The sequence below is a fragment of the Hemicordylus capensis genome, chromosome 2 (genome assembly GCF_027244095.1).
Source record: "Hemicordylus capensis ecotype Gifberg chromosome 2, rHemCap1.1.pri, whole genome shotgun sequence".
Classification (NCBI taxonomy): Eukaryota; Metazoa; Chordata; class Lepidosauria; order Squamata; family Cordylidae; genus Hemicordylus; species Hemicordylus capensis.
In genome coordinates this window covers 312,334,795-312,350,588 of record NC_069658.1, presented here as the reverse complement: position 1 = coordinate 312,350,588, position 15,794 = coordinate 312,334,795, and the positions used below count along the sequence as shown (strand labels likewise).

Genomic DNA, 15,794 nt, shown 5'->3' with positions numbered 1-15,794 from the left:
GGATACATCTCATGATCAAGTGTGATGGGCTACCCTGATTTGTGGGGAGGAAGCCCGAAAGTGCTTACCTCCCCACAGACAATCAACACTTTCTCCCTGGGCAGGCGGATCACCCGCCCAGATAAGCAGCAGCTTTGCTCCAGTGCTCACTTGCCCAGCTGCAGTTTGCTTGGGCACTCCAGGGGTCGGATGAAGGGAAGCTCTGCCGCACAGCGCCCTGCCCCCCAGAGCCCCAGTAATGCATCATGCAATTGCACAGTGCATTTCTATGATTCCCCATTCCAGTGTTCCCTCTAATTTTTTTAATCAGTGAGTGGAATAACTGGGTTTTCTTCTGGGCGACAGCATCAAGGCAGTGTTCGCACATTTTCTTTATTATGTGACACTATAGATACAACACACACACACACACACACACACACAGAGTCCCTCTAGGTACACCCCTTCTCTTCCAATCCCCCTCTACATACACACACACACACACACACACACACACAGCCCCTCTAGTAAACTCCTCCCCTTCCCACCCCACATATCTCCCTCTCTCTATATATATACACACACACACAGTACCTCTAGGCACACTCATTCTCACACACCCTCCCGCTAGGTACACTCCTTTCTGAGATATGAGCCGCTGATATATAAGACCTCTGTAACTGCAATAAAGGGCTTTTAAAGTATGTTAAGCACTGGAGCTCCCAGCAGAAGCCCCTCCCCCAGCTTTCCTATTGGACAAGGAAGCCTTGACCTGAAGGGAGTGGTGTGGGGAGGCAGAAGGGAAGAGATTGGGAAGCTGCTCGGGGGCCTTCTCTGAACTACTAAATGGGAGAATTGGCCCTCTGGCTTGCAGAGGAGGGGAAAGTCAATTTCTTCGCTCTGGCCACAGCAAGAGCTGACAAAGTGGCAGCAGGGAGAAAAGACTGCCAGCACTTCAAGCAGCCATTGGAGCACAGCGAGATTGCGTGGCTGATGGACTCCTCTGAGCGGGGGGCTGGTACTTGTGCGCAAACGTGCATGCACTCACCTTGAGGAATAGTGCCCCCCCCCCAAGTGTGCCTGCCGTGGCTGCAAAGTCATAACATACAACCAGGAAAATGGGGTTAATGGAGAACTCGCTCAGTTAACCTTATCTAAGGGGAAGGGCATTTAGGCAGGCTTAATGCTGAGCTGCCAGCAGGAGCCACATGACTCCTGGCAGTTCTCACACACAGTGAAAACCAGACTGGGCTTCCCTAGCCCAATTTTTGCTGTTCATGAAAATAGCCTCAATGTCTGTCTTAAATGCATCAGATATATAATCACTCCAGCAAACACTTTGTAGGTCTGTCTTTAACCTCAGTGAGTACAAATATCAGATTATAGATTCCTACTAACCTTTGCAGGCTGACTGAGGTTTACAAAGAAAGGCAGATTGTTTCAGAAGATAATCAAACAATAACCCACTTGCTCAGGTACCAATGGTCTTCATTTTCCAGCCTACAGAACCAGAGCTCAACTCAGGCTCTTTCCCAAATGAATATACATGAACAAATACAGAAACAAATACAGAAAAAGTAACCTAATCTATTCTAATCCTGTACCTTTAACATCCAGAAACATTTAAAAATAAAAATTATATAATGGCATGACCTGAAAAGCTCCTGCTCTCCTTTGTGTTTCAGATCCATATTTTAAAATGAATATAATTTGTAACTCTTTCTCCTTCCTCATTTTCAGCTGCCAGAAGATGCAGTACCTGACTGAACGGCACTTAAACATTCCAGCCCTGTGCTGAAGTCCTGCTATGCCCTGCTGTGCAGAATCAATAAAGACACAAGTTCACAGCTAGGCAAATAAAACCAGGCATGTTGGAGGTGCAGTGCCTTGATTCACATATTATGCCAAACCAAGATTTAACCTTATGTGAGCAAGCCTCAGGCTCATCCCTCCACCCTGCTTCCAATCCCTTCTCAGAATTCCTCATTTTATCAAGCCATAGTTTGCCTTCAAATCCAGGTAAGAAAACTATGGTTTGTACTTGTCAAGGCAGAATTGAAAATCACGATCAAATATCAGGTTCCAATTTTGGTTTGGTGGGCAGACCACATTATGCCTGTTCTTAAACAGTTTCATTGGCTGCTGGCTGCTGCTATGTTTCAGTACAAAGTACAAATAACCAAGACTGCTGGTTATTAACTTTAAAACCCTGAATGGCTTAGGTCTGGGTTACCTGAGAGAGTGCTTTTCTCTACAAGATCCCCACCGGTCATTGAGATCATCAGGAGAGGTCAGTCCCCAGGCACCACAGGTTCATTTGGTGGTGACCTGGGATCTCTTGTCATCCCTAGTTTGTAGAACATGCTCCCCATGGATATAAGAGGACTGTCTTCCTTGGAGACCTCCAGGAAAGCCTTAAAGACCCCCATCTTTTTAGCCTGGCTTTTAATGATATTTAGTTTTAATTGTAATTTTAATCTGCTTTTAGTTGGTTTTTGATGGTAATTTTAATTGATTTTTTATTGCAATTGTTATGTATTTTTTATTTTAGTGTAAACTGCCCTGAGCCACTTTAGGAAGGACAGTATATAAATCAAATATGAATAGATGGATGGATGGATAGAAAGATAGATAGATAGATAGATAGATAGATAGATAGATAGATAGATAGATAGATATGCTGATTCAGATGTAATGTGAAACTATGGCTAAAAGGTAAATGGAGCACATGGGCAGAGGTGGAGACGGAGAATCAAACAAATATCCAAATAATAGTTATGCTATTATATGTGAAATGGCCCATAGTAAGAGAGGAAATTGCTTTCTAAATACTATTTTTATCAGCAGCTCATCCTCCTCTTCATTGTGCAATCTCTTGAGACACTGTGGGCTCACTGTTCCTACCCTTTTGTCATTTTGCTGTTGCTTTATGATATAGCCACTTTGGGTGCCTCTGGTTTGAAGGGGGGAAAGCAGGGTAAACAATTCTATATCAATAACATTTTTTAAAAACGTACACTGTAAAATACATTTAAAAGTAATAGTGGTCATTTAATCTCTTCAGAGAAATGGGAGCTGAAAAGGAATATTAAGCACCTCTGATTTCCCTGTGAGGGAATCCATGCCTGCTAAACAAAAATAAAACTGTTGTGAACTTGTTGTGTAGATGTGCCAAAAATCTTGCATTGTTTAATTGTTTAAGACTCCCAGCATTTGTTTCACTCATGCACCAGGTCAATTTGTATAACCAAACCAGCTTGATTTTATCTATGTCTTGCACAAAAGCCAAGTCAGAAAATACAGACTAGCAAATTGACTTGTCACAAAGTACTGCACTTCCTCCATATATTTCACAAAAAGATACAATGCATCATCCACACATCCTGCCAGTTGTATTCTGGAGAGCAACCCCAATGCAAAAAAGAATATTTATCAAATTGTTTCACCACAATTCAAAGCATTAGCATAAGACCCACTGTTGATGGGTTGATGGCAACCGATTATCACCTCCCAGTACTATAACTGAGATCTTAGATCTCCTGGGAAAACAAGTTGCAAAATAAATGAAGAGCCAGTCACAATTTGATCTAAATTGTATCATTTGAAATGGGGGGGAAATGGTTTTCCACCTTGCAAAGACAGTGGTAGAATATGAGACTATACAAACAGACATTTAAACAGACACATAAAATATGAGCCACCTAATGGCACAGCAGGGAAATGACTTGCCTAGCGAGCAAGAGGTTGCTGGTTCAAATCCCTGCTGATCTGTTTCCCAGAATATGGGAATATGGGAAACACCTATATTGGGCAACAGTGAAATAGGAAGATGCTGAAAGGCATCATCTCATACTGCATGGGAGGAGGCAATGGTAAACCCCTCCTGTATTCTACCAAAGATAACCACATGGCTCTGTGGTTGCCAGGAGTCGACACTGACTTGAGGGCACAACTTTACCTTTAATGACAGTATGAACTGTGATAATGAAGTCACATGAATTGTGGTAATGAATATAAGGCTGTGCAGAAAGACACATGTACGGACATACATCTCAATCCCCCAGAAGTCTCAGCACTAGGTCCATCTTACACCCACACACTGCGTAACTTTTATCTAGGCCAATGTGAGTTGAGTCCAACAGACACAGGCCCAATGTGCATAACTCTTACTTTTCAAGTTGGAGTGGGGAAAATCACACCATATCATAAGAACTTAAGAACAGCCCTGCTGGATAAGGCCCAAGGCTTATCTAGTCCTGTATCCGGTTTCATGCAGTGGCCCACCAGATGCCTCTGGGGAGCCCATGCACAAGAAGTGAGGGCATGTCCTCTTTCCTGCCATTGCTCCCCTGCAACTGATAAAGTAAAGTCGGTGTCAACTCCTGGCGACTACAGAGCTCTGTGGTTGTCTTTGGTAGAATACAGGAGAGGTTTACCATTGCTTCCTCCTGCGCAGTGTGAGATGTTGCCTTTCAGCACTTTCCTATATTGCTGCTGCTCAATATAGGTGTTTCCCATATCAGCAGGGATTCAAACCAGCAACCTCTTGCTCACTAGGCAAGTCATTTCCCCGCTGTGCCATTAGGTGGCCCTGCAACTGGTAATTAACTGATATCCATCAATGGGGAGTGAAGAGTGCAGGTTCAGCATGGGAAAGGGCACCTGGAGGGTGCAATCCTGCTCCCTGGCTGTACATAATTTCTACACACATTACATTATGTGTGAATAGCTCATTAACCTGCTCCCCACACATACAGTGGATGAAATCAGATCACTAGTGTATTTGCACATTTTCTCATTTACAATAGCAGATTAACTGTGTGTTGCTAGACTCCAGACAGCATTACAATTAAAGCAATACAACATGTATTGAGTATATTTTCACTTGTTTTACAGTTCCAGATGAAACTGTATACTAATGTATAATAATGTTTTAACTGGAGGTGGGTGGAAACCCAGCCACATCTAAAATCATACTTCCGTTTTCTTTCTTACCCAGAGAATATGAGACTAAACACACTTTTGATGCAACTCTGCTTCCTGTTGTTTTTTTCCCCAGTGCAGCAGAAATAACACCTCTTAAGCAGTTGAATCAAATACTGATAAGGAAAATACCAAATCAAGAAGCAATGAACAGCAAAACAATTCTAGTGCACAGAATTTGATTGGCAACCTAAATTTATTGATACAGTAGAAATTATGTTTCCATTTGTTTCAAACATTAATAACTAGAGCAGTTACAAATCTGAACTGGAATAAATATCAAAAATATCATAAACTATTTCAAATAATTGAATTGCTGTCAAGCAGACAGCTACAGGGACCTAATTTACATAGATAGGATTATGCTGCAAAATACAGAATCTTTACAAATCTGGATTTTCTTTGAATAATCTGAGGTTGTTGGGTTTTCTTAGGTGCAGGAGATAGATGGGCCCAGGGAGTCAGTAATGGGGTACACCACTAATTATTTAAAATATGATGTTAAAAGGAGTCTAAAATGCAACATTAAAGCAGATCTTTACAACACCCAGGTGCCATGGAGCCATGTTGCTTAGACTAGGACATTCAAATACAGTTGTTAATACAATCTGTATTTGTCCCAGGCAGCCCTGTTGTTGTTCTAAGTATGTTACTTGTAAAGGGGATAAAGAGAAGTCTATTTACTTCCCCCGCTCCCCAATGTCTGACACGAAGTCTAGTAATTTTGTCACATGTCCACTGTCCGGCTTCTACATTTTCAGGCTGGCTCCTAGATTATTTATTTTTTTAAGTAAAGGCCTGCATTATAGAGAGTTTTCGTACATTTTGCTGTGTCAAAAGGGAGATAATGGTGGTGCAAATGCACTCGCCTATAGTGCAAGATTCTAGCAGATTCTTTACAGTTAGGTGTACCTAAACCATTGAAATCAATTTTTAGGCATGTGTAACTCTACGTAGGATCAGGCTATTAAATATTTGTTCTTAACAACGGCTATACAAAACTGGAAATATTTATATGCAGACACACTCATTCACACCACTACAACACTGAGAATATTTAACTGGTATGAAAATACTGACAAACTGCATTAGTTCTAACGTTTGCTCACATTTTAGCAATTTGTTGTCACAGCCTCCACTCAGTCTGACACTGAAAGGCAGGACCAGCATTAGACCTAGCCCTGGACCATGACACCAGGGCAGAACCAGAACTAGTCTCAGAGGGGATCATGACACCAGACTACAATCTGAAAGAACTGGGCTGGGGTCTCCCTCAAAGCCTCAGCTTCCTGGGGCAGCCCCCCTTAGATTCAAGGACACTATAGAGCTGGCTTCTCCCATACCATCACACCCTTGGATATTTGCATACCACCGCCGACAATAAGTTTTGTAGGAGCAGGCAGAGGAGAGGAGCTAAATGCTTTACCTTTCCAGGCAGAGCACAGGGAGGGTAGCAGGGCTCAGAAGTACTTGTGTACTTCTGAAGCTCAGTCTGCTTCTGAGCAGCATTGAGTCAAGGAATCTCTCCAAGATTCTATGGCATGGTTTGGCATGGCCCCAAGTCATTTCTGGTTCCTTTTCTTTTCTTTCTTTCTTTCTTTCTTTTTTTTTTTGAAGAGGAGCCATTTTATGGCTCATATGGTTATTTTAAAAAACTTTTTTTTCTGTTATTTTCATGGGGAAGTTGGGAATTTGGGGCTGCGGGGGGCATTTCTGGACAGCTGGAGACCCACAGAGCACATTTGGCTTACCGTATTTTACGGACTATAAGACGCTACGGTCTATAAGATGCACCTTAATTTTAATCCAGTTTTTCAGAGTTTTAACATATTAAACTGTTAAAACATATAAGACGCACCTGAATTTTGGCGGATATTTTTCGAGGAAAAAAGTGAGTCTTATAGTCCATAAAATACGGTATGTGTGTTTGGTTTCAGTTTTTTGGCCCATTTTCCAGCCTCCAGCAATTTACCCCACCCCGTCCCATTCACTTTAATGTTCCATTATCCACAGTTCCATTATCTGCAGCTGTAGTGGAGAACGAAACCCCCGTGGATAAACAGAGTTCACTTGTACTATATAATCAGAAGAAACAGCACAAGGACACATCTACAGCACAACAGCACAAGCCATACAAGCCAACAGCACAAGCATACTTCATGGATAAATGACTTCAGAAACTGGAAGCAGTACTACACACAGTTGCTCCCAAATACATGTCAAAAGCCAACTGTCCAGCAGTTTTAACAGGGAAGCTCTGAACACAGAAATAATTGTTAACATCTCATGAGCATTGCTCTGCTGGGCAAATCTAATTATGTCAGTCAGTTATGGCTAGTTAAACATTTAAGCATGCAGGTTATTGTAGAATGATCCAATTCCAGTTTAAAGTCAATTTATTTATTTGGAGATGTTCCCTTAGCTTATCCTGTGTCTCTGAACAGGAAATAATGCTTTAATTCTTTCAGCTGTTTTTAATAACCATTTTGATGTAAGCCATCCTGCTAACTGGGCAAAGAGGCACCTTTTACCGTGGTGATTCTCTTTATTTAGCAGGGGGAGAGTAACTGGCCCTATCCACCCCCAGCACAGTACTTCCATTGACTGTTGCTGGTGTGTGTCTTATGTTTATTTTTAGAATGTGAGCCCTTTGGGGACAGGGAGCCATCTTATTTGTTATTTCTCTTTGTAAACCGCCCTGAGCCATTTTTGGAAGGAATCGAATTTTATTATTATTAATTATTATTATTATTATTATTATTATTATTATTATTATTATCCTGCAGGATCCGCTGAGACATGCTAGTAGTACAGAAACACAATATATAAATAAATCTGGAAACCAAGATATTAACTCTAGGATAATTAACCCCAATAAATACAATTGAAACCCCAGCTAAATATATACAGGATAGGAATTGAAGATCAGCCTGTAAATAACAGGTGATTTTGTGCTTTCTGCATTAACTAAACATGACCAGGCAATTTTTTGTGGAGCAAAGTTATCTATTTGCCAACTATCATGTGGTGGTCTAATAACAAAAAAAAAAAAATGCATTTTTTACAAGTATATTTCCTGCCATTCTTGGTAGTCTAGTTGGTGTTCAGTTGGGAGTCCATTTCGGTAATAGCTTTCAAAGAGGTCATTTCTACACTGGGGAACTCCCTGCCATAGGAAATTTGACCCTTTTCTGGCATTTCAACAGCTTTTAAAAAGTTTTTTTAAAGAATTGACAGGCCTTCTCTCTATATGCAGCTCTGTTTTTATTTCTTAGCCTTTTATTACTGAGTGCTTGTTGCTGGTTTTTGTAATTTTATTGTGTTTCTTTTGTATATTATTATGATCTCTTTTGTATGTTAGCTGCTTGGACATCTCTTCAGAGGGCAAAGATGGTTTATAAATATTTTAATAAACAAAACAATCAGTCAGAACAACTTTGCAGAATTTCCTCAAAAAGTTTCTAAACCACAAAGATTTTACTAGTGTACACGTCTACATGTCCATGTCTGTGTCAAGTCATTTGTAGCATACTGGCCAGGGTTAATAATGTTTTGTTTTTTAAAATCAAAAATCAAAGATCAGATTTTTAATTTTTAAATCTGATTTTAGTTTTATACATACATATACACACACAACCTAGCTCAAAGATATCATCATGAATTTAATCACCTAATTATATTCTATGAACATATTAACAGCAGAATATAGGGATGAGAGATAACAGACCTAATCAATCCAATTCTAATTCCAATTCAGTTTATCGTATATGACTATGAGCCTTTACAAAGGCCCTGTTCAATCCTATTCAGTAGGAGGTGTACATGCAGCATGCACACGCAGTTAAGCCCTTGGTTCCCCTCGCTAAAAGTGCAAAGACATTAGGCCCATTCACACATTATGTTCAACACTCGTACAACAAGTGTACAGTGTTCACAGGTACAGTCATTTACACAAGTTATGTTGAACACTGGTACAGCAGTATAATTCCTGTCTGTACCATTTATTTGAAGAGCCTGTATTCAGATTCACTTCTTTAATGAAACCAGGTACAGTCATTCATACAAATGTGTGTAAAATTGTAGATACATCTGTACATTTGTATAGAATTATGTCTGAATCGGATTAAAGAAGGAAAATGGATGAATAGAAGATTGGGGGGGATGTAGTAGATCTGGGCATTGAAGGGGAGTTTGGATAGGGGAGGAGACCAGAGAGTGAAACCAAAAGTGAACAGAACCTATTCATGCATGCAGTCCTGAGGAAACTTTTTCCAAGTTTATCCTCCATTGTAGAAGGGAAACCCCTATCATGGCAGCAGGTCAAAAAATGAGATTTCATTTGGGAATATTTAATGAAGTCCCTGTACCTTTGGATAAGACAGGCATGCATGCAAAATGCAAACAGTGCAACAAAGAAATGCATGGCCTAGTCACCCATATGAAACAGCATTATGGGATATGTGCATCTATTATAGTGTGTACCTACCTTCTAAAAATGAAACCTACATCTGTTCCCTGAATATGTATTTAGGTTATATTAGACAACAAGAATGTAATTTTGCTAGAAAATGATGATGAAATGGAATCTTCCTGATTGAAATCATAAAAGCAGATTAAAATTACAATAAAAACTAAATATCATTAAAAGCCAGTCTAAAAAGATCAGTGGCTATTTTCAAATTTAAATTACACTATGGTTGCCTGCAATCTTTAACTCCACTTACAAGGAAGTCAAGGGTGCCATTGAGTCAATTTAGACTCACAGAGCCCTGTGGTTTTCTTTGGTAAATTACAGGAGGGGTTTACCATTGCCCCCTCCCGTGCAGTATGATATGATGCCTTTCATCATGTTTCTATACAAGGAAGTAAGTCCTAACTAATTCAAATGAGACTTGCTCTAAGTAAACATGCTTAGGATCAGGATACAAGTTAAGCTGATCTGGGCATACTTCTGTTACATTAAAATAGGATTAGATTTTTACAAAATTTGCATTTTAAGCAGCTTTGCTCTAAATGTCATGCTTCTCAGAAATAACAAATCAAGCAGTAACACCAAAATGATGATCCTGTTATGTAAAGAACATGTTAATTAAAATATAATTTCATAACATTAATATACTGGGCAAATCTATGCCCAGTAGATACACATAGCATAGATACACTTCATGACTGAAGTTTATGGCATAGATACACTTCATGACTGAAAAAAACATCATGCAGTATTGTGGCTACATAGTCACCTCCCTTGTATAATACGACCCTGAAGGGATACATAAAATCCAACAATACACTAAATTCTGATTGAATACACACATATATGCACTTTGTACATGTTTGCTATTACAGTTCCTGTGGATTTCACAACCAACTGGTGGGCGTCAACTCTGAGATTCTAAAATGGTTTGTATTTCCAAGTGAGAATTAAGATACATAGAGCACATGCTTACTTGGTCCCACTATAAACATAAAGCTGCCTTATTCAGAATCAGACTACAGGACCATCCAGGTTAGGACTGACTAATTGACTGTGACTACTTTCCAGAGTTTCAGGGATCTGTCCCTGTCCCACCTGGAGATGTCAGGAATTGAATCGAAGACCTTTTGCATGCAAAACATATGCTCTTCCACTGTTCAATGGGACATTTCCTAAGGTATTTAGGACTGTAGCCACAGAGTGCAACCAACAAACAATCAGAGCTGTACACCCTGACCAGCTAATGCTACAATCCTAAACATATTTACTAGGCAGTGAGCACATTCTCACATTTGGAGAATGGATTGGACGGGGCAAGGGGAGGAAACCGCAAAAAGGTTGCCTCCCCCACAGATGACCCTGTCCATGTTGCTGGGCAGCCCAGGGGTGGAGCCACCATTGAGTGAATGGGGTCAAAGAAGCCGGGCTGCACCCAATCAGAGGCCGCGCCTCGCAGCCCTGACATGCCCCCCGCATCTGACGTCAGACGCATGGGTGTTGGTTTAGCTCCCGAGTGGGGGCCACGCGGCCCCTATTTGGGAGCTAAATGGCTGCTCCTGGCTGCGCTGCGAACACAGCTCCAGCCCAAACCTAACTCCCAAAGGGGCCACACAGCCCCTTCGGGAGTTAAATGGCTCGCGCTGCCCCAGTCTAGCTCCTGAAGAGGCCACGTAGCCCATTCGAGAGTTAAATGCCCGGTGCTGCAAATGCAGTGCCGGCCTGAATACCAACTCCCAAATGGAGCTGTGGGGCTCCATTTGGGAGCCAGACCATGCCCCCGTGTCTGATATCAGATGCAGGAGGCGGGGCCACCGCAGTCAGGCTCTGCGCCTGGGGCAGGTGGATCGGCTAGCCAGACAACTGCTGGCTTATGCCAGTAGCAGCGAGGGAGCAGGGAGGTTTGGGCACTGGGAGGTGCATTACGGGGAGCCTTCCAATGCCGGTCGGGAGGCTCCTTGTGTGTAGGTGCCACATAAAGCTGCACGGCACTGACACACAAGCATTTAGCTTGCTTTTTGGGCACCGTTGCAGCAAAAACCTGGGCTAAGCAGTGGGCTTGCTGTCACACCGCCGCTGGTGGCTGCACTGAAAACCGGGCTGAGCTTCCTTAACCCAATTTTTGGCACATGTGTGAACAGCTTCAGTAAGTTCCATGTAACTCAGAGGACCTTACTTCTATTAGGTATGCTTAGAATCACACTATGAGGCTTCTATCCAAAGCACACTTATATCAAGTAATCTCCACTGAAATAAACTAAACTTTCATACACACATTTACTATCAGTATGGTGTGCACATAAGATGGGTCACCAGGAAATGAATGAAAGTCAACATTTCAAACACTTAAGATCAATATCCTCTATAATAAAACCCTTTGTGTCCGTCCGTGGACGGACACCAAGCGTGTGTCCGTGCCTCCCTGGTCTGTTCTGGGCATGCGCGGAGCACATGCCCAGAACAAAGCAAGGGAGACACGACCACCGGCACCCGGTGGCCATCTTGGGTGGCCAGAAGCGGCTGCCCCGAAGAAGCCGGGTGAGCGGCACCGGGGGACACTGGCCGCCGCCGCCTTGGCCAGAGGACACGCCACGGCGACAAGGCAGAGGCCCCGGGCAGCAGAGGGCCCGGCCGAAGCCGCGGGCGGCGGCGGGCCCACTGGAGCCCTGGGTGGCCGGCCCGGCCAGAGACACGGGCCGCAGTGGGTGGCGGGAGGGGGAATGGCGGCGGGGGTCCAGACCGGCCCAGGGAGACAGAGGCCGGGACCGGGGGCCGAGCGGAGGCCGAAGAAAAGTGAAAGTGAAAATGCTGCCGCCGCCACTGCCACCGAAGTCCCACCCTCCCTCCCTCCCAACTTCCAAAACCACCTTACCCCAGCCCATGACAGTTGAGAAAAGGCTCGGGCAGAGCCTTTCCGCCCCAAGCGCCAGTTCGGAAAGAGGCTTTGCAGACGGAGGAGCACTGCTTGCGAGCTCCTCTCTCCCTCTTCAATTTAGGTCTTTCTTTGCTCAACTGTCATGGGCCGGGGTAAGGTGGTTCCGGAAGTTGGGAGGGAGGGAGGGTGGGACTTCGGCGGCAACGGCGGCGGCAGCATTTAAAAAAAAAACAGTAAAGGGGAGAGGAAAAGGCTAGCGCCCGTTATTATAACGGGCTTCAAAATACTAGTGTTTTATAAGTATCATAGTGTACAAAGTAGCCAATGTAGTCCTAAATTCCCAGGGTCAATGACAAGAGTGAAGGTTATGAGAACAAAACAATGGCTAGAGAACGCAAAAATAACATACAGTCCCCTTCCAAGCAAGAGGCTTGGACTCACAAGCAAATTAGGAGGTGGTTTCCCTTGGCTGTATAAATTGTTCTATGTTCTTATAATTCTTCAGTGGCGGTTTTCTTCTCTCTCTTTCCTAATCAAAGGTGGAATTAGCTATTTTGAAGCTTCATTTAAATAACAGTCCTGTTGAAAGAACTCTCATCACCTTTTATCTCCTGTGCATATGGAGGCAGACACACAGTAAGTGACACTTGAATAAGCAAAGCTTTCCCTTATCTATGCTCAGAGGTGCACCTAGGTAATTTTAGAGCCTGGAACTAAAGGCCTTTGGAGCCCCCCACACCCCGCACCCAGCCTTGTTGGAGTAAGTTAAGCATCATCCCCCTACACACACACACCGTGACACACACAATATTTTTAACACGTAGGTTCTAAGGATGTGCATGGAACCAGCAAGGGTGGCTCAAATGTGGGGGGAATTTCTTTAAGGGCGGGGGAGCTCTTACCCCTCCCGCCACATTTCCCATGCCTGTGCTGCACTTTAAAAGGATCCAGTGGGGCAGTAGCATACCTCCCTGCCACCCCGCTGCCTCGTTGGACCGGGAGTAATTGGATGTACCCAGCGTGTGTGCACACATCTGGTGTATTTGTATGGGCGTGCACGTCTGACGCATGCAAGTGGACCAGGTACATCTGGTCACTTCCAGTCCGAAGAGGCAACAGGGAGGCAGGGAGGTATGCTACTGCCCCGCCAGACCCTTTTAAAGTCCAGCACTGGTGGGGGGGAATGCAGCGGGAGGGGTAAGAGCACCCTCCCCCAGACCCCGCCCTTAAAATTATCTCCCCCGCCTTCAAACAGACCAAACTACTGGTCTTTTGAACCTGTTCAGAGGCCCGTAAAGGGGCCTCTGAACAGGCTTGTGCACATCCCTAGTGGGTTCTTGAGGGTACAAACAGTAACTGAACTCACAAGAATGTAAGAATATACAATAGGTATATTTACGCAAATATGCATTAGCCGATAAATTTCAACACCAACTTAACATATTCCCACCCCACATATTTCTTTCCCCACTCCCCCTTCTGGCTCTAAAGCACCTGGCATAGGTCACAATCACACTCAGCTGCCCAGCGCAGTGTGGGCCAACAGCACGGCGCAGCGACCATGCCGCCCAGGACAGACTAAAAAGGATGTGTTGGTCCCCAGGGGTGTGGAGGAGTGTTCCCTCTAAGTCACGCACACAAGCTTTTTGATGTCCGCTCAGTTAATTTTAGCTCCTACTCAGATTGAATCAGGTAGGTCTGATTCTGAATATATGTGCACACACATTGTCTTGATACTGTCGCCGAGAACAAAAGGCATTGCGTGCACACTGTCTTGATACCGAACAAAACGCGATCCGCACACAGATGAAAAAAGTTAGGTAGAACACTGGTGTGGAGGCCCTGGATTTAGGCCCTGGATTTAGGCCCTGAAATCCAGGTGTAAGAGTGCCTCTATGCTGGCTCAAACATCATTTATTGAATATGTGCCTGTATAGATGGAGAAAATTAAGTGGCAAAAATACTTGTAAAAGGAGGAATTGTTTCATATGTTCACATGTAACAAATAGTGTCAGAAAACAAGGTATTGTGGCAGCAATTGTGCTTCATTTCTTCCCATATTGGGAGAAACAATAATTTGTTGTTTCGTGTCACAATGTACTCCAAGAATTTTGGAGATTTCCCTACTGTAGACCTTTATTATTTGAAAAACACAGTTCCATGATTGCCACTCTTTTTATTGATAACTCAATCAGCAGCACACACCAAATACACCGACTCAGAACCGGGGCTCCTGAGTGGAGAGGGTGGTATCTTCTGTCTAGTCTAGAAAACCAACAGTCTGATGTTATGCATTTAGGCGCGCTTAACAATGGATAGGATAGGGCTGAGACTTGCATGACCTGCAAAAAGCGTGGCGGGCGATGCGTGGTGCAATTGCGAGCGCTTTGGACAGGGAACTACCACCGCGCAGTCTGTGGGGTGAGTAAAGAGGAGTTGGTTGGTTCCGAGCACTCGACCCCCACCCCCAGCCTGCCAGCGTCGCGTGCTGCAGGGGAGAAGAGCTCAAACCGAAACCGAGCTCTTGGTCTCCCACGTGTGGTACGAAGCACAGCAAAGCGAGTTGCCGACACCTGCGCCATGTGCCTCAGCCCCGCAGGGCCCCGCGGTTTTTTATCCGCTCCTCCGCCTCCTTCCTTCGTCACTCACCAGCGGTAGCAGCCTTCGCTTGCTTCCAAGGTGAAGTTAATCCTGGTGCTCCGAGTGAACGGCAGCAGCACTTTGGGGATGTTCAGTCTGGAAGGCACTACAGCAAAGGGCAAGAGGAGAAGGAGCCAGAGCAACGCCCAAGGCGGAGGGGCTGTTGGCGCCATCCTGCCCTCAAGACCCGAGGACAGCTTCTCCTCCTGGCCAAGGGAAAGCAGCAGTGCCGCCGCTACCCTGCGGACTGAGGCGCAGTTCTTCTTCGAGTAAGTGCGTGCCCTGCAACTGACCCACTGCAAGCCCTTCCTGAGCCAAAAGAAAGGGGGAAGCTGCGGCCGCCGCAGCACTTGCTGCTCCTTCACTCGTCTCCTCACAGGAATCACCCGCCGCGAGCTACTATTCGAGGGACGTCACAGGGCCAGGGCAGGGCGGGCAAAGCTCAGCCCTAGAGTCCCCGCAGTGAGGGTTGGACTTTGGCGGAGGCGCTCCCCCCCCCCCGCCCCGGTTACGGAAGGAAGGCCGAGAGAGAAGCAGCAGCAGGTGCCAGGCTGGTGTCACATGGCGGCGACTGGGGACACCGCAGATTCTTCCTTGAGTCCACGGGGGAGGCAATTTTTATTTGTTTGTTTCTTTCAACGCTGCTCATTGACGCGCCCCCGAGGGAGTTTTTGATAAAGGCAGTAAAGAACTGGAGGTTTGAGTAAGGAGAGAACGCAAATGTTTTCCTCTACCCGTCCGTCATGTGACACTTTCCCTAGCTAAATATCTCTGTGTTTGTGCTGCTCTTGGTATCAATATGAGGATTACTAAATCCTCACCATCCATACTAAATTATTTTAAAAA

At 44.4% G+C, this 15,794-nt stretch overlaps 1 protein-coding gene across 1 annotated transcript in view; it reads right to left on the bottom strand.

Moving 5' to 3' along the window:
- NUP210 (nucleoporin 210) overlaps positions 1-15,387 on the bottom strand; it is a 182,868-nt gene extending 167,481 nt beyond the window's left edge. Inside the window, exon 1 of the mRNA XM_053299000.1 lies at positions 14,958-15,387. Coding sequence (XP_053154975.1) covers positions 14,958-15,121 — 164 coding nt within the window. The 5' untranslated portion in view covers positions 15,122-15,387. The remainder of the gene's footprint in view (positions 1-14,957) is intronic.
- Positions 15,388-15,794: the final 407 nt, after the last annotated feature.